This window comes from Leopardus geoffroyi, chromosome A1 (assembly GCF_018350155.1).
Source record: "Leopardus geoffroyi isolate Oge1 chromosome A1, O.geoffroyi_Oge1_pat1.0, whole genome shotgun sequence".
NCBI lineage: Eukaryota > Metazoa > Chordata > Mammalia > Carnivora > Felidae > Leopardus > Leopardus geoffroyi.
In genome coordinates this window covers 232,546,774-232,568,387 of record NC_059326.1, presented here as the reverse complement: position 1 = coordinate 232,568,387, position 21,614 = coordinate 232,546,774, and the positions used below count along the sequence as shown (strand labels likewise).

At 42.4% G+C, this 21,614-nt stretch overlaps 1 protein-coding gene across 11 annotated transcripts in view; it reads right to left on the bottom strand.

The window, feature by feature from the left end:
• Positions 1-21,614, bottom strand: part of SEMA5A (semaphorin 5A) — a 484,035-nt gene that overhangs the window by 28,754 nt on the left and 433,667 nt on the right. For all 11 annotated transcript variants that reach the window (XM_045442243.1, XM_045442302.1, XM_045442320.1 and 8 more), the window contains one exon: positions 488-713. In XM_045442243.1, coding sequence (XP_045298199.1) covers positions 488-713 — 226 coding nt within the window. The remainder of the gene's footprint in view (positions 1-487; positions 714-21,614) is intronic.

Genomic DNA, 21,614 nt, shown 5'->3' with positions numbered 1-21,614 from the left:
ATTAAAAGGGCAGAGCAATTTCAGAGACTATTAAAGGATCCCCACAGGCTGAACTTTTTCGCAGAAAGATCCTTCTATAGACAGAAACACAGAGATGGTCTTTCTTTGTCTTTGTCCAGTTTGGGGATAATCACAGGAAAAGCTTATCTGCAGCTTACATTTTAGTGCCAGAAGATTCATGGAAGACGACTGAGCCTTCCTCGATATATTTTCTGATATTAAATAAATCCCCCCCCCAAACTCTTCTGGATGTGTTAAGAAGGCAGTGTTATTTTGAGGGCTGAGTTCACAGGACCACCTCAGTATAGAACTCCTTCCCATCAGTTTGCTACAAAAGGCATTTGTGCGCTTGTGGGATCACTGTCATAGATTGCTAAGGGGAAAATAATCAAAAGGAAAAGAGCCCCTTGCTCGCCTGTGACCTGAGAGGTGGGGTCGCACGCGGGTCTGTGCAAGTTGGGTCGGTCCTGGGGGGTTGGCTGCTCACCGTCTGTAGAGCAGCCGCTGGTTCCGTCACTAGAACAGTATCGCATCTCGATTCTCTGTCTTCCCACTTCCAGCAGATTTGGATCAGGCAGGCGGGCTTTGCACGTGTAGCGAAATCGCTGCTCATAGTGGCCCCCGTTGTCCGAGATGTTGACGGGCGTCCAGGGCGTCCAGGGTGTGGTCTTCTTCAGCTCGGGGCACGGGTTGATATTGCAAGGCTGGTACTCCTGGGAGAGAAAAGGTGTGGCAGGTGCTTATCGTAGGGCATAAACTGGGTCCAGGGCTTCCTTCCCTTACTGAGAGACAGGGCTCTCTAAAATGTCACATCCTGACACCCACCGGCTACTCTACAAAGTGGAAAACACATTTTTGTTAAATTGGACATTTAAGAGGATGATCAGTGTTCAGGTCAACCACAGAAGGAATCTGCACAGGGGCGCCTGGGTGGCTCAGTCGGTTAAGCGTCCCACTCTTGATCTCGGCTTAGGTCACAATCTCAGATTGCCTAATGGAGCCCCTCACCCGGCTCTGCGCTAACAGCCGGAGCCTTCTTGTGTTCTCTCTCTCTCTCTGCTCCTCCTCTGCTCATGTTCTCTCTCTCTCTCTCTCTCTCAAAATAAATAAACTTTAAAACAAGAGAAGGAATCTGCACAGTTTATCCTGTGTCAACAAGGAGAATGAGACAGTAAGTGTAACCGTACATGAATAAGAATGGTGATCCCATAAAAACCATCTTCCGTCTTTCACCTGATAAATAACCAAAACTGCTGACTATTCCAATGTTAAGCTTAGCTTTTTAAAAAAAAAAAAAAAAGCTTGAAGTTCAAATGATGGAAGCAAAACTTTTCATTTTTGGACCACATAATGCTCAATGAGATTTAATGAGTATTTTAAGCTCTGGGATCACAGATTCTAAGCATAAGAGTAGTGGAGTATTTATTTATCCAAAAAAAAAATACACAATACATAATAACTTCTTTGCAAAAAAATGTTATTTATTTATTTACTTACTTATTGAGAGAGAGCACAAGTGGCGGAGGGGCAGAGACAGAGGGGGACAGAGAATCTCAAGCAGGCTCTGCAATGACAGCACAGAGCCCTACGAGGGGCTCCAACTCATGAACTGTGAGATCATGAGCTGAGCAAAAGTTGGACGCTTAACCGACTGAGCCACCCAGGCGCCCCTGTAATAACTTCCACTGTGTAAGTTTCACAGCATTTCCCTCGTTGATACAACCATGGTATTTCTGTTTCTCCTCCCTTCCCTCACTACCAGACATCTCCCTTGTAAGCACAGGCGGGGCGTCCCGGTCATTGAGTAGGGTACAGATGAAGGTCTGGCAAATGGGGCATGGGGTGGGGTGGTGGGGGGTGGAATTCAGGACTCCAATTATTAAAATTCTTAAAGATTTATTTGTCAAGAATTCTAAACATAAGAAGTGCCACATAGGAGGGGTACAGGGTTTGACCTTGGACACAGCACTACCTCAATGTTCTTCCATTTCACGATAAAACAATACTTAATGCACCCAGTTATGACCATACTTTAAAAATCATTTTTATCAATGTTAAACATATACATAAAATAAGCGTTAAATAGCCCTCGAGGCTTTCTTATGAAAAAGAGAACCACTCTATCTTTTCCCTGTATCTTTTTTTTTAATGTTTGTTTATTTTTGAGAGAGAGAGTAGGGGTGGGGCAGAGAGAGAGGGAGACACAGAATCCGAAGCAGGCTCCGGGCTCCGAGATGTCAGCACTGAGCCCGACGCAGGGTTTGAACTCATGAACCAAGAGATCGTGACCTGAGCCGAAGTCGGACACTTAACCAACTGAGCCACCCAGGTGCCCCTCCCCCATACCTTTTAGTTGAGTATTTGCATATTTATCCCACAGATCTGACAACTAGAATATTCCAGGATTAGGCATTATCCATTCACTGTGCGCTACTGAAAAAAGGGGCTCTGGCCCTTTACTCCCTACCCCACCCTTGGGCCTGGAACATCCCCATCTCCTGTTATCTGAACGCAGTTAGGCTGTAATTTTGGTTAGATCAAAACCCAGTGTCTTCACTTCCAACTAGGCGAATACCACCCACAACTGAGGGAGGTGGTACACTGACAGGTTGTTGCTTCCCATCCAGGTCCCTCACACACTAAGTGTGTTGGGGGCGGTTGTTTAGCTTCTAGGAATCCACCATTAATTCATCCCCCCTCCAATCAGGGATTCAGGCTCAGGAAGACCTGCCTTTGTTGCTTCAGGCTTCGAAAGAATACTCCTTTAATACGACATCAGAGAGTTTCCGACAGGAGAGAGACTGGCCACGTGTGTCCACAAGGCCAGCTCGCTCTGGAAGCCTATCAAAACACCTATTTCGTCATGACTCGAATTGTTCTCACTGCTTTTCTTTACTCATAACCCATTTTTTAAAGAAGTTTAGAAGTGATACTCAGGAGTTCTTCGTGTCTGTGACATCATAGGCCTTTAGCAGAGAATCTGGAAAGTGCTTCTCTGATTTAATACCTTCTGGCCATCCTCCCTCCCCGCCCCCCCCCAATGCTGGTCCTTCTCATCTCCACACCAACACACCAGAAGATGGATGACTTCATTTCCCTTTGTTTATAGCATCTTTTATTACGGTATTATTTGGATGCTGCTCCAAAATGAAAAAATAGCCCCAACAAATGCCATCAACCCAGTCATGTGAGAGACTAGACGGGACATGCATGAGCCCTCTCATTTTCTCTCAAAATGGAGGCCATAGGAGAGGAATACAAGAAACCCTTGTCTGGGGTCTTCCAGGCTGACAGTGTGACAGCATTGCCATCCCCAAATTGAAAATGCCACACGCCACCGTCGTCCCCTTCATCACTCTGTGCCAGCCTGGCTGGGCAAGTGTCCGGGGCTCCTTGCTGAAACGGACTCAGCACATATGTGGTTTATGGACCCCTGCTTAAAAAATGCAGGTCTTTAAGCCTTAGTAAGTTCGACGTCACCTATAAAACAGTAAGATCCCACGTCTTAATAAACAAATATACAGGATGCTCCCAATAACTCTTAGCTTCTGTACACTAGATATTTCACATTTCCTATGGAGGTGAAGTTTCCTTTTTGAAATATGTGACTAGCAAATATATTCAAAAGCTGGGCCAAGTAGCTGAGTTGGTCTCTGTGTGCTGGTGACATATTGAGTGGGGCAGGGGGTCATGTGCCCCAGGGGTGGCCCCAGCTCCAGAATAAAGATCAATTCGAGCTTCTTAGACCTGATCTCTGATAACCAAGTTTGTTCTTCTGTTCGTTGTCTCTTCATCGTACACAGTCTACCATGAGACTCAGAACTTCTCTTTCCACCTGCTTTTTGAGGTTTGATTATGATGCATTCATTTAACATATAGAATTACGACGTGCCAAGAAATAGTATGACCAATCGGTTTTATATTAATGGCCAAAATTATAAAGTGATTGGATTCAAGGGGGAGTAGTTCTATGGTTCAGCTGAATATGCACACTATGATTGGCTGAGGAACCCCGACAGTAACTACCCAACCCTGAACGGGATGTGAACAGCCTTACATTTGATGCTAAAAATATTTTCCAAGATGTTTCAGGGAGCTAATGACTATTACTTGCCACATAGGATTCTTGATATTCTGGTGGAAATCATCAGGTAAGAATGGTTACTAAAATCAATTCCGCTTCTGGGTATATATCTAAAGAAACTGAAATCAGGGTCTTAGAGTGATGTCTACACTCCCATGATTATTGCAGCATTACTCAAAGTAGCCAAGATATGGAGACAAACTAAGTATGCAGCAAAGATGGATGGATACGTAAGATGTGGTATGCTGGGTGAACAGAATATGTAATATACAATACAATGGATAATACACAATATATACTATAATATATACTATTATTCAGCCATAAAACGGAAGGGACTCTCCCCACATAGCCAGGCTTTTATGCCTCAGGTTAGATTATTTGGGTCTTATGAGGCTCTCAAGGCTTATGGCCAGTGATAAAAGTTATCACTGGATAGACTTCATCCTAGAACATTCTATGGCCTTCATTAAGAACAAAGGAGGAACACAGTTACTAGGTTGTCAGCCATCCTATATTTAAATCTAATTCTTCTATAGACATACACAGGCAGTGTCATGATATTCCAGGCAACATGTGAAGGAACATAGATCCGAAGCTTGAAGGTCTTCTCCACGTTCTCCCATGACAAACCTTTCATGTGTATGTCACAAGATGGTCATGAGGGTCAACTGAAACCATTAATACACAAACGCCCTGTAAACCATGGGAAGCTATATGAATGTAAGGTATTGTTATTACTCTATGGGGAAACCAAAGTCTAACATGGATATTCTGTCCCATTTCACTTTTCTTGACTCCAAGCCACTGAGAAAGTCCTCAAGCAAAGAACTGATCCAAAACCTGAGCGTTGCTTTCTCTTTGTCTCACCAAATGGTTTGGCCCAATATTACCACTTAGAACGGAGATCTCTTATTTGGTCCCTGAAAACTCCCTGCAATAAGGCTACAGAAAGAGCAAATGATATTTTCTGTACAAAGAGAAGAGAGAGCAAAGGGGAATATGCAGAGGGGACTCTCTCTTGCCACAGTTTAGCTTAGGCGCTCAGAAAATATTTGTTGATGTAGCCCCTTCAATTCCACTACCGTCGGCTAGTGTTCACAGCGATACCATAAACTTTAAGGGCGGTAATGTCAGCAAAGCCTCATCGAATAACAGTAAGTATGTTTGGGGAGAAGGTTGCTCTACCCAGCACCAAGCTTTCGGCACTTCTGAGAGAAGAAGCCAGAGAGAGCAAGCTGGACCACAGAACAAGCTGGACCACGGAAGCAAATGGTCGGTCGTGACTGAATCGATATTCTGAAGCCTTGTGGAGAAGGAAACAGTGCATAAGAGCCTTGTTTGGAGTCAAAACTCCTGTGCAACAATGATCTTCTGAAAACAAAATCCACCATTTTCTTTTTTCTTTTTTAATGTTTATTTATTTTTGAGACAGAGAGAGACAGAGCATGAACGGGGGAGAGTTAGAGAGAGAGGGAGACACAGAATCCAAAGCAGGCTCCAGGCTCTGAACTGTCGGCACAGAGCCCGACGCAGGGTTTGAACTCATGGACTGTGAGATCATGACCTGAGCTGAAGTCAGACGCTTAACCGACTGAGCCACCCAGGCGCCCCAAAATCCACCATTTTCAACAACTTGGATGGACCTTGAGGACATTATACTAAGGGAAATGAGTTGTACAGAGAAAGACAAATTCTGCATGATATCACTTCTATGCTGAATCTAAAAAGTACAGACTCAGGGTGCCTGGGTGACTCAGACAGTTAAGTGTCTGACTCTTGATTTCGGCTCAGGTCAGGATCTCACAGTTTCGTGGGTTGGAGCCCCACGTCGGGCTCTGCACTGACCCTGCAGAGTCTGCTTGGGATTCTCTCTCTCTCTCTCTCTCTCTGCCCCTCCCCTGTTCATGCTCTCTCTGTCTCTCTCAAAATAAATACATTATTTTTAAAAATTATTAAAAAAATACAAAAATACAAAAGAGCAACATAGATATTGTGGTGATTGGAGAGATGGGTAAAATGGGGAGATAAGAAAGGGTGCCAACTTCCAGTTATGAGGTTAACAAGTCCGGGGATCTAATGGATAACATGGCGATTATAGCTAATCACATTGTATCACATAACTGAAGGTGGCTAAGAAAGTACATCTTAGATGTTCTCACCTCAAGACAGAAGTGGTAGCTATGTGATGGGATGGAGGCGGTAGTTTAATAGTATTATTTTTCAATAATAAACGTATCACATCAACATGAGGTGCCTGTTAAACTTATACAAAGTTATGTTAGTTACTTCCGGAAAAAAAAAGAAAGCTGGAAAAACATAAAAATCAATAGAGGAAACAGTTGATGCAAGGAAAAAACGTAAATAAATGGTCAAGCACAACTAAGAAAAATAAATCAAGAACGCTTACTAAAGCAATATTACACAATTCTCTAGATATGTTCCCCCACGTACTCTCTATCCCAGTCAACACTGAAAAGAACCATTCACTTAATGTCTAGGAGGCACCTACAGAAATGGGCCCTCCCACCTGAATCGGCTTTTTGGTCATTCAGGCCACCGTCACCTCAGCCTTGGTTCAAAGAATCAAAGCATGAATGTCATGGAAGTGTGTCTATTTCTATGCCTGCTTCCACCAACACACGGGAAGTTTGTCGTGTTTACTTTATATTACCGATCTTACTTATTTATTTATTTTTTGGTGAGTTGGATACATCATATTGATCAATTCACAAATAAGTCCATTCTGAGGGACTATGCATAAGTTTGGGGAACACCTTTCGGGGGTTAAGAGGGGCTCTGTGTATTGCTGTTCATTTTTCCTTTGAAAAACACTACAATATCTGTATTCCATAGGTTGAAGGCAAAATAAATGGTGACAATTCAAGCAAAATTTTGATAGCATATGCTCAGCCCAAAGTGAGAAAATTACCCTTAAAGTCATTTTATGAATAGCTGAAGATATGAACTAAATTTATTCTCATCTGGAATACGCACGGTTTCCGTATGCATTTATCAAGTTCTCTTCCAACAACAAAGGGTGTCTTGCTGAGACAGAAAGCCATTCTGCACAAAACAAATAAGGAAGAAATGCAGTCTGGCCTGCAAAGGGCCAAAGCACTCAAGCTTGTGCACAGCAGGAGGTCTGTGATCCCCGACCCCTGGGGCAAAGGGAACATAGATTGACGGGAAGTCCTGGAAATGAGCTCTATGGTACCCAGTAAGGAAGAGAAGTAAAAACGAGATGATGGAGTCAAAAGTCTGTGGCCACAGGATGACTTCTGCTTCTAACCAAGATGGAGTAACAGAAGTGGGATTAACCTTCTCACCAAAAAATAACTGAAAAATGTATGAAACAACAGTGCTTAAAACACTGGACACCAGGTAGTGAAGGACAGTGATTGCCAAGTGATGGGAAACATGAGGGAAGCCCCCCTACTGGCCCAGCCTACAACCTTGATGAGGTCTCCAGGCCGTGGTGGAGGAAGGAGAAGCCCAGGCACACAGATGAGGGATTGAGGAGACAAAGCTGAGAGGTGGAGGAAGCCAAAAGGCTGGGGTTCTCAGAAGGAGAGAGATGCACAATGAAAACTCCAGTATTATGCAGAGATCCCACCTCAAGTATTCAGGTGGGTACAAATCAGTGAACGCATGTGAGGAAACCACACGGGTGGGGAAAGACTCACCTGCAAGGATCGAAGGGAACAGAGTACATCACTCACACAGGGCCAGACATAGTGTTCACTCCTCAGAGCAAGAGTGGACAACCTTACGATTCCCTGGGCATCCGTTAGAGTAGCAAGCAGGGTCTGGCCTCCACAGTGGGAAAAATCACCCCAAACTCTGTTCTGATCTCAACAAACAAAGCCAAGAAAAAGCCAAATGATCATATCGGTTTCAAGTAAGTTGATCATGTCCTAGAGGAGAGCATAATTTCAGGAACACAGAAGTGTGCCATACACAACAAGGAAAAAAAAAATCACAATGCCTTGCACCTAATTTATAATGATCAGATACACAAGGAAGCTGCTGAAAAACACAAGCTATTATGAGGCGAAAGATCAGTCAATGGACATTGGCACAGAAATGACACAGATGACAGAATTTGTAGTCAAGAACATTAAAACAGTTATGATAACTGTATTTCACGTGTTCAAGAAGCTAGAAGCAAGACTGAACATGTGAAGCAGAGACACGGAATATAAAAAGAAGAAATAAACTCAACTACACACACCATTTCCAGGAACATGAAAAGGAGGGATCACATCTCAAGTCATTCTCAGGTTGACTTTAATCTGATATCAGAACCAGACAAAGACATTACAAGAAATGAGAACTACATGTGAATATGTCACATGAACTTAGATGCAAAAATTCTTGATGATATTTTAATAAAAAAAAAAGACTCTAAACTGCATAAAAAGGTTATTTCTCAGGATTAAGTGGTAATGATGTCAGGCATGCAAGGTTGCATTAACATTTGACATGTGATCACTATAATTCACCATTTATTAACAGTCTAGAAAGTAAACCTATAAGATCATGTCAAAAGACGCAAATATATCACTTAGTAAGATCCAACATTCATGCCATATAGGAACTCTCCAACAACTATGAAAATAAATAAATTTCCCACATCTGATAAAGGACATGTATTAAAAATATACAAAAGTGACATCTTACTTAATGGTTAAAGCCTGCATGCTTTCTTACTAAGATCAGAAACAAGGCAAGGATATTTGCCTCTACCACTTCTGGTCAATTTTATACTGACAATTCTATTTTGTACAGCTAGGAAACAAAAAGAATTACAATTCATCTATAACTGAAAGAAAGAAGTAACTTTCTCTTTGTACACAAACATTGTGATTGTGTATGTAAAAAATACTGCAGAGTCTACCATGAAGCTACTAGAAGTAACATTAATTTATCAAGGCTTCAGAATACAGGATCAATATAAAATATTAATTTCATTCCTATGTACTAGCAATGGGCAATCAGAAATTAAAAGAACGCCATTTACAGGTGCACTGGGTGGTTCAGTTGGTTAAACGTCAGACTTCGACTCAGGTCATGATCTTACGGTTCGTGGGTTCCAGCCCCACATCAGGCTCTGTGCTGACAGCTCAGAGCCTGGAACCTGCTTCAGATTCTGTGTCTCCTTTTCTCTCTGCTCCTCCCCCACTCATTCTCTCTCTCTCTCTCTCTCTCTCACTCACTCAAAAATAAACATTAAAGAAATTTTAAAAAAAGAATGCCATTTACAGTAGCATCAAAAACATGAAACACTTAGAATACAGCTCACAAATTATGTCCGTGACTTGTACACTAAAGGAAACCAAATCCCCTAAATGATGTACCGAATCAATGCAATCTTAATCACAATTCTAGAAAGCTTTTGGGGCAGGGGGAGGTAAAAATTGACAAGCTGGTTCTGAAATTCATACAGAAATAAAAAGTATCTAGAATATTGAAAACACTTTGGGAAGGAAGAACAAAGCTGGAGGACTTCAACTTGACTTGAAGCCTCATAGAACTACAATAATCAACATGCCATGGTGGAAGGATCAAGATAGAACACTAAGCAAAGGAATTCGGCACTGGAAAGTCCAGAAGTAGACTTGCATGTGTATAAATTATTCAGTTTTGATAAGGGAGCAAAAGCAATTAAACCTCCATATGTGAAAAGAAGACCTTTAACCAATAACTTGCTCCCCCTTTGATAATAAAGTCCAATGGCTCATAGACCAATCATCTAAGACCTTAAAACTTCTACAAGAAAACCTAGAAGAATCCCTCTGTGGGCTTCGGTTAAGCAAAGATTTCCTAGCTACAATGCCAAAAACATCACTCCTGTAAGAAAAACAATGACAATTTGAATTATTCAAAATCAAGAACTGTTCTGGAAGAGACACCGTGAAGAGAAAGAGACGCGAGCCACACACTGAGAATATTTGCAAATCAAATCAAAGATTCATACCCATTACATATTTAAAAAGTGAAAATTCAACATTAAAAAAAAAGTTAATATAAAAATTGCCAAGTGATAGAAATAGACATTTCACAAGATTAGATAGATAGATGACCAAAAGAGCATATATAAAGATGCTCGACACCATTTGTTGGAAAAAAGGAAAACTAAAACCATAAGGAAACCACCACACACCATTAGAATGGCTAAATTAATCACAAACCCCAAACCTGACATCAACGCTGGTGAGCTCACAGAGCACCAGGACCCCCTCTCTTACCCCGCTGCTAGAAATGTAAAATGGCACCATCCCTTTGAAACCATCTGACGCCTTCCTAAAAAATTAAACATACACTTACCATGTGACCTTGCCATCTTCTTCCCAGACATTTACCCAAGAGAAAAGAAAGTAGATGTCCACACAAATGCTGGTACACAAATATTCTTAAAAGCTTTCTTGGTGATAGCCCAAAAGAGAAACAACCCACATGTCTGTCAGCAGGTGACTATCGAAACAGATCATCTTCTATCCAGACAGTGGACTGTTCCTCAGCAGTAAGAAGAAACGAACTGTTGACTTATATGGCATAGAGGGATCTGAAAATAATGCCCAGTGACAGAAGCCAGCAGGATGAGTGACACTGTATAATCCCATTCACGTAAAATGATGGAAAATGAAAACTGTGGAGTCAGAAAGACCGGTGGTTACCTGGGATGAGCGACGTGTAGGAAGGCAGGGCTGCAGAAAGGGAAGGAGGAAACTTGGAGGTTGACTGACATGTTCATTATCTTGCCGGTGTCAATGGTTTCACGGATGTGCACAGTTACCAAAACTTGTCAAATTTTATACTCAAACGTGCAGTGTATCATATGCAACCGTGCCTCAAGAAAACAATTAAAAATGATACGTCCACGGAAAAACAAATCTCTTTCTAGTAAATGGTGGCTACCTTGCCGGTTAGAAGAGATACTCAAAACCCACTGTGCTTACACATACTTGCACACATTAAAATTATAGCTCTATTTTTTCATAACATTCATGCTGGAGCACTGGCGACTGAAATGCTTTATAAATGCAGAATGTGCACTATTCAGCCCCAATTGCCCATCATATATGCCTGCGAAATGCTACTTTCTATTCATAGCCAATGTGGCCCCTACCTGTTAAAGCCTATATACGCACATGTATCAACTGCATGCTATTATCACCTTATTTTCCTTATAATAAGTTTCTTTAACTGCAGTGCATTTTCATGCTGGTATGGGCTTTTGACCATGAAGGAGTTCAAGTCATCTTCCATGGCATTTAGAGAAGTTTTTGAATCACAGGATGGCTTGGTGGAAGACGAACTCAGCCCCAAGGTCAGCTTCTTATTGTCCAAGCTTCCGCAAACCTGTAAACACTTGGAAAATGTCTTAGTGCATTCGGGCTGCTATAACAAAACACCACAGACTGGTTCAACAGAAATGTATTTCCCCCAGTTCTGGAGCCTGGGAGCCTAATGTTAGAGGGTGAGCATGGTTGGGCGACGGCCTTCTTCTGGGTCACAAACTTCTCTTTGTGTTCTCACATGGCAGAAGGGGTGAGCTCACTGGGTACAATTTTATAAGGACACTAATCCCATCCATGAGGGTTCCACCTTCATGACCTAATCACCCCCAATGGCCTCACCTCCTAATACCATCACTTGGGTATTAGGTTTTCAACGCCCGAATTCGGAGGGAGGTGGGGGTGTGGGACCCAAACAGTCAACCTGTAAAACATATCCCAACTAATACCAAATCAGGGGTTACCAAGATGATCTCAAAATCCTAAACACATTTTGGAATCCATCGTCTTGCTTTGGATTAGCTCACTGACCCAAAATAATATTCAGCACATACACCTAAATCTGTTTCACAGAAGGTGACAAGATTTGATACTCAAGGCTACATGTCTACACCAGCTACTCTGAAAAGGCTGAGGTTTTAGAGATGTGTATGAATATTCCTGATTTCTTTCCATTATCATTACTAGTCATTACAGGCTCATTGAAATAAAATGGAAACTTTTTTTAAATGTGAAAGTAACATGATAATGTGGGTGTTTTAAAGTAGGAAATTCCACTGTTCCAAGTACCTGCTTGCATGTCAGTGGGCTTCCTCTGAGTTAGCCACAGTTCTATAAACCTTTACTGTACAGCTGTTGGCATGGGTCTCCCCAGCCCGTACGTTTCTCAAGGGCAAAGCCTGGGGTTGATGTAACTTTCACCCTCACTGGGTGACTGGCACCATCACTGGCTCTAACGGGGGAGAGGACTGGGCTGAACATCTCAGGGGCTTTCAAATGGGTGCATTCGCTTTCAACAAATGGTCATCCCAAGTGTTTTTTTCTTTTCTTCTCTTTTCTTTTTTTAAGCACAGAAAAGCAAGCAAATATTCCTCTGCTGTCTTACTAAAAAAGATAAGTGTTTGTGTGCGTGTTAGATTATATATGTGTGTACATATATAAAAACGGAGCTGGCTTTCCCCCTTACGCATTATTTTAGGCATTCTTTTTTATAACACAGTAGAAAGCCCAAGAGAATAAGAAAACCAGCGCTGTCGTTGGAAATCTTTATTATGGAGGCTGTGATTTGTCGGCACTCTATAAACTTACATCTCCAATGAGAAGATCCATTTATTTATTTTATTCTCTCACTAGAATGCCTTTAAATCCGTAGTCTCTGAGAGTGAACATCAAAAATTCAGACAGCTTTTTTTTTGGCAAATACTGTGCAATGAGAGGAACAACTACTTTTAGCTAGAAGTGAAAACCTATCATCGGGGGAAATGTTTCCTTCCCAACTCGACAACTGAAATGGGTGACCTTGAGCAAAGGAGCCCACCCTTTCCTTCCAACCCTCCGCTTTTGCTGTAACACCTGCTATCTGCTTATTCACTTGGCAAAAATTCCTAAAGATACCTTACAAAGATCCCGAGCACTCAGTTCTCCTGTGCATTTCATCAGACATGTAGGATTGTATCTTCGGGCCCCTGAGGAGAGTTGTCCTACTTGAAGGCTTAGGAACAGTTGGTCTGTTTTCCATTAGTCACCTGTACCCTGACACCTCGATTATGGTACAGCTATGATCTTAAGAGTACTGTGACAGCAAGCACCCCAAATTCCCATCACCTGGGTGTCATGCCCTGTGCAATGCCCTCCCCCTGAACGTGGCTGGGTCTTGGGAAGATGATAGCTTTGTGGCTCTCTTGATGAGATTCCTCCTAATCTAAGACTTCCTTGTAGGGGACAATAGAGAGATTGTCCTGGTGGCTTTGAAGAAGGTAGCTGCCATGCTGTGAGGGGGAATGTGGCTGGGACTTAACAATGTCCTCCAGCCAAGAGCCAGAACGCAAATGAGGATCTCAGTCTCCAAACTGCAAGGAACTAAATTCTACAAACAACCAGAGAGTCTGAAAGAGGCCCCTGAGCCTTGAAAATGTTTGCAGCTCTTGATTTCAACCTGCAACTCTGAGCAGTGGAGCTGGTTAAACTGGGCCCAGACTTCCCTCCCAAGGAACTGTGGCATAATTAATTGTGCTGATTTAAGCCACTAAATTGGTGCTCATTTTTTACACAGCAACAGAAAACTAACACACACTTATGTAGTTATACATTTGTTATTTGTACATAAGAGGGAATCTATTCCATGACCTGCCTTTTTTCTAATATTCCAAGGATTCAATGTAATAGACAATTCAAATGACGCGGACTTTTCTTATCTCCAGCCTCTTAATCTGGTCTCCCTTGGGCAAAAAGATGAAAGGATTGGATTCCTTCATGGAAAACTCATTATCTTCCTCCCATGGTCTTCCAATTCTTTCTAATGAGAAAGTTTTGGCTAAAAATTTTTAAAAAGTGACCATTACTTATTATTAATAACACCTAGGAAAGTCAAGGTATTAATGAGAGACCTACAGATTATCTACTAAGGTTGAGGTTGGTTGTTACAATTCATGTCTTATTAAAGATGCCCAAGACCACCCAGAGTCAATTTTTACAATTTAGTTTTACAGAATAGTGACAATATACACGTGTTGACAATCAAATTGTACTTCAACTTCACCAGTTTCACTAAAGCTGTAGATTTATTGGAAATCCACTATGCTTGACTGAAATATATTGGGTTAATGCCTTTTTCTTTAAGGACACAAGCAGAATTTAAAATGGCGTTGTATTCATTCTACAAACGAGCTTTCCCTCGAGTGTGTCTCAGTGGGACGCGGACAGGTGCCACCGAGACAGGCTGTATCATACGACTTATATGAGTCACCCCTCTCCTGCCAAACCTAACGAGGATCGGGAAGATTGAGGATGGAGTCTTATGTTCATAAAACCCTTAGCCCATTTGACTCCATGTTTGAATAGGGAAAGCCGTCTAAAATATCCCCTTCCTTCAAGACTATTGGTGGGTGGCTTTCCAGTGAGCTTATGATGTAGAGGGAGCTGGCACGTCAGTAGTCATGCTTCTCAAGCAATTTCTTTGCTGAGTTTATTCATACGTGGGCTGGTCAGTTCTTACTGGGAAAGACTCTTCACTTCCAAGTTTCCTGTGTGATAATCAGGAGAGGCCACCAGCTCCATCCAGCGGGCCTATTCCCTTCAGTCCCTTAAACTAGCACTTCAGCTAGAAACATATTGTCATGATTTGGGAATGTTAATGAGGTAATATGTTTACAGCGGTTATCAGTGAGCCTGGCATGGGGGGCATCTTTAGTCTGCACAGAGACCTGGGAATGAAGACGGAAAGCAGAACATGAAAATAGCAGGGGATCTCCAGGGGCGCCTGGGTGGCTCAGTTGGTTAAGCACCGGGCTCTTGATTTCGGGTCAGGTCACGATCTCACGGTATGTGAGATGGTGCCCGGCCTCAGGCTCCGTTGGTCAGAATACGGAACATGAAAATATTAGAGGCGCTCCAAAGTTGGTCACTAGCCATCTTGAGAAATCATCCTTTCTCAGAGCAGATGTGGCCACAATAACCCATAAGTGTCCCAGCCAAGTCACGCTCAGGGGAATGGATTTCCCTAACTGGTAAAACAACTTTAAATCTAACTTCCATCCAACTTTCCATGCATATGTATCATTTCACTCCCTCTGTAATGTGATCATCTAGTGGAAAAGTTTCTTCCAAATTTGCTCTTATCTGCGTTTACATAAAGCTGGCTTTTAATCAGTTCGTGTTCCTTAAATAATCAGCTAAGATTTCATGCTCTAAAAACTAGTAATAAGAACATTCGTTTAATCTAAAACCCTCACATCATGAATGATATATTTGGAACATTCACTGCTATGGCCAAAGCCCTTCTGTCATTTCATCTCACCAGTATGGGAACAGTTAGAACTCTTGGGTGTTGCGGCTTTCCAACCTGGGATCCCACCATTAATGGGTCCGGGAAACAGAAAACATGGTTTATCAGCATCTTTTGCTGATAATTTAAATCACAAGGGACTGCATTTTTTTCCCTCTTCTTTTGGCCAATTTACTGTGGGAGAATAATTAATTCCTCAAATAAAGATCCTTAAATGACTTTCATTTTATAATTCAGATGGTTTAATTAGATTCCTGTTACCTCCTGACTATTTCCTGCCAGAACTTATGGTTAATGACCTAAATATCTTAAACCAAACATTTATAACATTTATATTTTTGAAATGAAGGGTCACAGTAATATTGCCCAAATGACATTTTCAACTAAGAACATAGTTATGAAAATAGAAGTATCATGTTATTCATCCATCCATCCATCCATCCGCTCATCCATTCATCCATCTCTCAAAAATCACTGTCGGGGCAGTTCGTTACTCCACATGCTAAGCTACGTCTTCAGGATTTCAGATGTTAGCAGTGAAAATAAACAGAGGCGGTCCAAAGGAGACATGTAGGATTATACACCCATACCAACTACGGGTCATGGGAGTTTACATGCAGCAGGAAGTAACCAGAAATTACACAAGCATCTAGTAACTAAAGGCAGTGTGGTCAGTCCCACGGGCCACTCAGCGTGAGATTCTGCGTGAGATTCTGCGTCGGACCGACTAGTCTCATCCTAAGGGTGCCGGCCTCGCAACCACAGCACCAGACGAGGGATGCACTCAATGCTCTAGTTGCCTTGAGCAACCAATTCTGGCTAAATTACCCATGCCTTCATGCTATAATGTCACTACTGATACAAAACAAAATGAAAACTCAAATGCAATCTTAGCTACTCGAAGAAAAGTTTCAAGTCTTGATCAGAGAAAATAAAAAGATCCACTAGTTGAAAAAGTTGTCAAAATATTGGGTATTTGTCCTTATTTTTTTTCTTAATACAGTTAAAAGTTTTTGTGCCCCAGTTTTATAAATGTTCAAAATATATGCACAGGGTCCCTACAGTAATCCTAATGAAAAGAGTAAAGTGCTAGGAGGGCCTGTCCAGGACATGTGGCCACAATTGATGGCCGCTTTCATACCAAGACCTGCTTTCATTCCAAGACCCAAGGCCTGGGTGGGTTCTCTGTCCTCCATCATTGTTCTATTGCTTTTCCTCTCAAAGCTGGGAGCGGTATTACCAAGAAGCCCCCCAGTGTCCCAGCGAAAGAGATGCATTTCCAATCTGAGGATAAAAGCCTTGTCGTTTCCTGCTAGAATCACCATCCTAGTTCAGTAATATAAATATACAGTGGCTTTAATATGATCTTTCCCAACTAAACTATCACAAAAGTGAACATTCTGTCTAAATGAAGCGACAACATCATAAGACAATCATTTGTCTATGGCCGCTGTTTGATAGATTCATTTCTAAGATTTATAACTTTGTCTCTCAGATCTTAATTTAATGACTTAGTGATTTCTTAGGGGCTATAATTAAATCTACTTATTACTGACAATACCACTGATGGAGTACATTCTCTCTCTCTCTCTCTCTCTCTCTCTCTTTCTTTCTTTTTAACCACAGCCAAAAAACATTTCTTGCATCTACTTTTTTGTTGGTGTTATTGTCTATAACCTAAGTTTTCGGCCACAATTCTGCTACTTTATGGCCCACTTCTCATGAGTTTCTCTCTAATTCCATCTCTGTGACAGTGTGGACAAGAGAAGATCAAGCCTATTTGAGCAGGGATCAAGAGAATATTAACACTTTGTTGGGGCGCCTGGGCGGTTCAGTCAATTAAGTGACCATCTCTTGGTTTCGGCTCAGGTCATGATCTCACAGCGTGTGACTTCGAGCCCCACATAGGGCTGTGTGCTGACAGTGTGGAGCCTGCTTCGGATTCTCTCTCTCTCTCCCTGCCTGTCCCCCACTCACTCTCTCTGTCTCTTTCAAAATAAATAAATTGATTTAAAAAATTAAAAAAAAAAAAAGACATTCCAAGGACAGAGTCTTTGCCACAAGGCTGGACAGCAAAATCCCTGTGTTTCTCCTGCTTCCTAAACCTGGCCTTGATCTTGGCCACTAGGTCTAATGTGGCTATTTTCCCACAAACGAGGACTTCAGTGGGATTAAATATTCAAGATGTTGAAACCAAACTTACAAGGTAAACTTAAACATTTCTAGACTCGAATGTACTTAACACATGGCAATGATATAAAACTGTTTATTAATCTGGAAGTTTCCTATAAAAAATAACTGTCCAAATCAATGTTTGAAGACTAAACAGCACTGTGGATTTTCATCTATTTAAATATGATGAGAAAATTATTCTGCTGTAAATTCCTAAAATATAAAATGCTGATTGGATCGTGGAGTGGGTAAACTCCCAAATCCGTATTTCTAACCACAAGTATTTCTAACCACAAGTATCCTAATGCATGCTGCATATCCATTTCCTAGTTTTTAGCCGTACAAACCTTTCCCCTTTTTTGACACTATATAAAATATAAAGACTTTTATGGGGCGTAAATATATTTTATATGAAAATATAAAAACTCATGATGGGAGGTCACTTATTTGGAAGCTACTTGAAAGTTATCTGAACCAACAAGTGCAGTTACAACTGTCTCATTCTAGAAGGTTGCTTCTTTAATAACGAGTGTTTCTTATTCAAAGCCATCTTTCATGCCTATGGAGAATGCCCCAGTTAAAATATTTAGAATTCTGTACTGTGGATAACTTTAAAATTCATTTTTCTATTCTAGGAGACATTGCAAAATTTAAGCAAGAATATCGACTTCTCTGTGCTTCAATTTCTATTCATTTAGGCAAAAAATTCTATAGGTTGGCAGAATAGAAATGTCTGCTCTCCCTAAACATGACTAAAGTATCTCTAAGTTGCTGAATTTTCTTACAAATATAAGTACACAGAAAAAGAAAATAAGTGATCCGTTAGGGTAAATGTAGACATCTGAGTTTTCTCTTTTACTGCGACAGGAATAACTTTAGTTTTTTTCTTTTTGAGCATTCCTCAGTATTAAAGGTTAGTTGGCTTTACTGCTCGATGAAATGTCCTGATCCACGTTTCGACAGAACATGTGAGGCAGGGGAGAGAGATGTGAGGCTTGTCCACACACATGGACAGGCAAGAATGACATCAGCAGGTGGAAGCCGAAATATTATCGTGATTAAGATAGAGCTACAGATATAATATCTATAATTCCATGAAACTGCAACCAAATTAGTACGCAAGGGGATTCTAGTGCAAGAGATTTTATACAGTGATTGGAACTGCCCACCCAGGACCCGGAATCATCAGTGTTAATTGCATTTCTGTGGTTCCACGTTACCCGAAGTTAAAAGCCAAAGTCCCCAGCTTTCCAGGTACTCAGAAACTCAGGCCAACCGCCTTGTCCCAACCCCCCGGCCCTGTGATCTGTCTTGAGGACCCAGCAGCATACGCTGTGGCTTCAGGCCCCTACGCCTTTGCTGCTGCTGCCTTCCCTGTAAGATGCTATTCTCCTAAATTTACCTGAAAATACTACTCTCTCCTCGGTGCGACCGCTACACTCTACCTTGGAAAGTAACGGACGAAGGGCGCAGAACACAATGACCTGTGTGTCAGCACAGGGGGCTCTCTAATAGACTGTGAGATTTGTGAAGAGGGGGCTACCTATTTCTCGTTTTCCCCTTCCTCGCCCCGCAAGGACACCTGTCATTTGTCACACACGGGTGCTCAGCCAGCATCAGACCTCCCAGCACCCCCTCAGTCAAACATGGCACTAACGGGCTCTACACATCAGGAAACAGGACAGTACCTGGGATTCTTGTTGATAACTTTTCCTCACTGGTGTCCAAAATCTTTAGAAATACTGGTGAACCTTCCAACCAATCAATAACATACAGACAGGTAATGATCGAGCGGCTATGGTTCCAGTGAGACAGGGGCCAGGAGCCCACCCAGCCAAGCACCCCTACCCCATCACCACCTGCTGGGGCTCAGTACGGTGCCATTTGCCAAACACAGCAATGAGTGAATGTCACCCTCCATCTAATGACCAGTCATTAACTCATAGTGTCTGACCTTCGAGACACAAGTAAGAGAGCCGGCAAGAATACTTGGGATTAATTATTTCTATCCCTGACCTTACAACTTTTAATCTTTTTGCCTTGTTACACCGAATCGCCTGTGATCTCCAGTAGAATAGTGAACGCTGGCAGGGCTGACAGGAGTTCTTAGCTTTTTCTTGACTTTAATGGAAAAGCTTCTAATCTCTCACCACATAGTATGATGATATTTGCTATAACATTTTAATAGGTATTCTTCAGGTTATGGTTCTCCTGGAAGGTTAAAGCAGCTCTCATCCACGCTGTGTTGACTTTTATTTTAACTATTATGAGTGAATGCTGGATTTCATCAAACATTTCTTCTGCATCTAGAGAAATGGTTGTAACATTGTCCGTTAATCTTCATAACATAAAATGTCTTATTTACCTGATTCCCCACTTGATCACTGTCATATCCTGAAGACGCACATATGCGTATAAGTGAAATGTAAATATTTACACAGGTATAATTTATATTTATACTTAAAGCCTGATGAACTGACATTGGACAAGAAGGTACAGTAGGCAGGTCACACAAAGGAAGATCCTGGCCGAGGGGGTGGGTGAGGGCTGAAATTCCACCCACATCCTCTCCTAAGCCATGAGCTTTGGCCCAGAGCCGTCTATACTTAGAGGAAGAGGCATGGTTCTTTCCATAAAAACGTACTGGCTGCCGGCCAAAACCTGGGCTGTGGCGCCGTGACCCCCAGAAGGGGAAACGTGCTCAGATTCACACAAAGGCACCTTCCAAGTGAGTGGCGATCCTGGCTCTCAACCATTTCGTTCTTTTTTTTCCTTTTCTTAACATTTACTCGTTTTTGAGACACAGAGAGACACAGAGCGTGGGTGGGGGAAGGGCAGAGAGACAGGGAGACACAGGATCCGAAGCAGGCTCCAGGCTCCGAGCTGCCAGCACACAGCCCGACGTGGGGCTCAAACTCAGGGACCGGGAGATCATGACCTGACCTGAGGTCGGATGCTTAACTGACTGAGCCACCCACGCTCTCAACCATTTCTAATCCTCAGAGCCGACACCATTTACCAAGCAGCTCAACCACTGGACGGGTCAGCCTGAGAGAAGTCGGGACAGAAGTCCTTGCTTTGAAACGGCCATGTGTCTCTGTCTACGCTCAGACTCCCCGCTATGTGCGAGCTGGCACCACTAGCTATGTAACCTCCAATGCCTCCTCTCAGAGGGGGGGCCCTGAGAAAGGGTGCCCAAATGTTTAAGTGAGGGTAAGAGACACGAATAAGATATTTAAGAAATGACTCTTTTCTGCATGCACACCAACGAATATGAGGACAGTTTCGGGCCTCTTGAGAGATCGCGTCGTCTCTGCTTACTGGTACCAAACGTAACGGCTCTCCCTTGACCTGAAGGCCGCCAATGCATTTCACATCATTCACTGGGCAGCTGCTCTGCACCGGGCACTGAGAAGGTGCTGAGGATACAGCGGAGAGCCACAGAGACGGGCCATCTGCAAGCGGGAGCCTGGAATCTCGCAGTGCCCTCCACAATGCAGCCCCGTGTCAGCCGGTGGACAGACCCCAGTCAACAAGCATCAGCCTGCTCTTCTTTACCTGCAGGCTCGCCAGTGATTTCGTCCTGAGATCCTTACAGGATGTGACTTACAATTAAAAGCCATGCCCAGCCACCCGTTGGGATGAGCACTGGGTGCTCAATGTGACAATACATTTCATATATACATACACACACACACACACACACACACACACACACACACACACACGCCAAGCAAACATCTCTCCTTCCCTGAAATGCAAATAAAATGCCAGCAAAGTGCCAGGATTATAAAACTTTCTTTTGTAACACTACGTCTTGCTATAAATATTTATGCGGAAAGCTTGTCTTTTTTAACGTGAGTACTTATGCTGGAGATTAATTCAGATTCCTTGCAAACAAATGAGGCAAATGCAGTACATTTACAGTAAACTCGCAGCTGTACTTGGTGGGGCCTCCCTATGCAAATGTCAGCATAAAAGCAACAAACAGGGGGGTTACGTATTTTGCTAAGGAACGAGCAGAAATGTCTGCAGGGAAAAAAGTTACAACTTC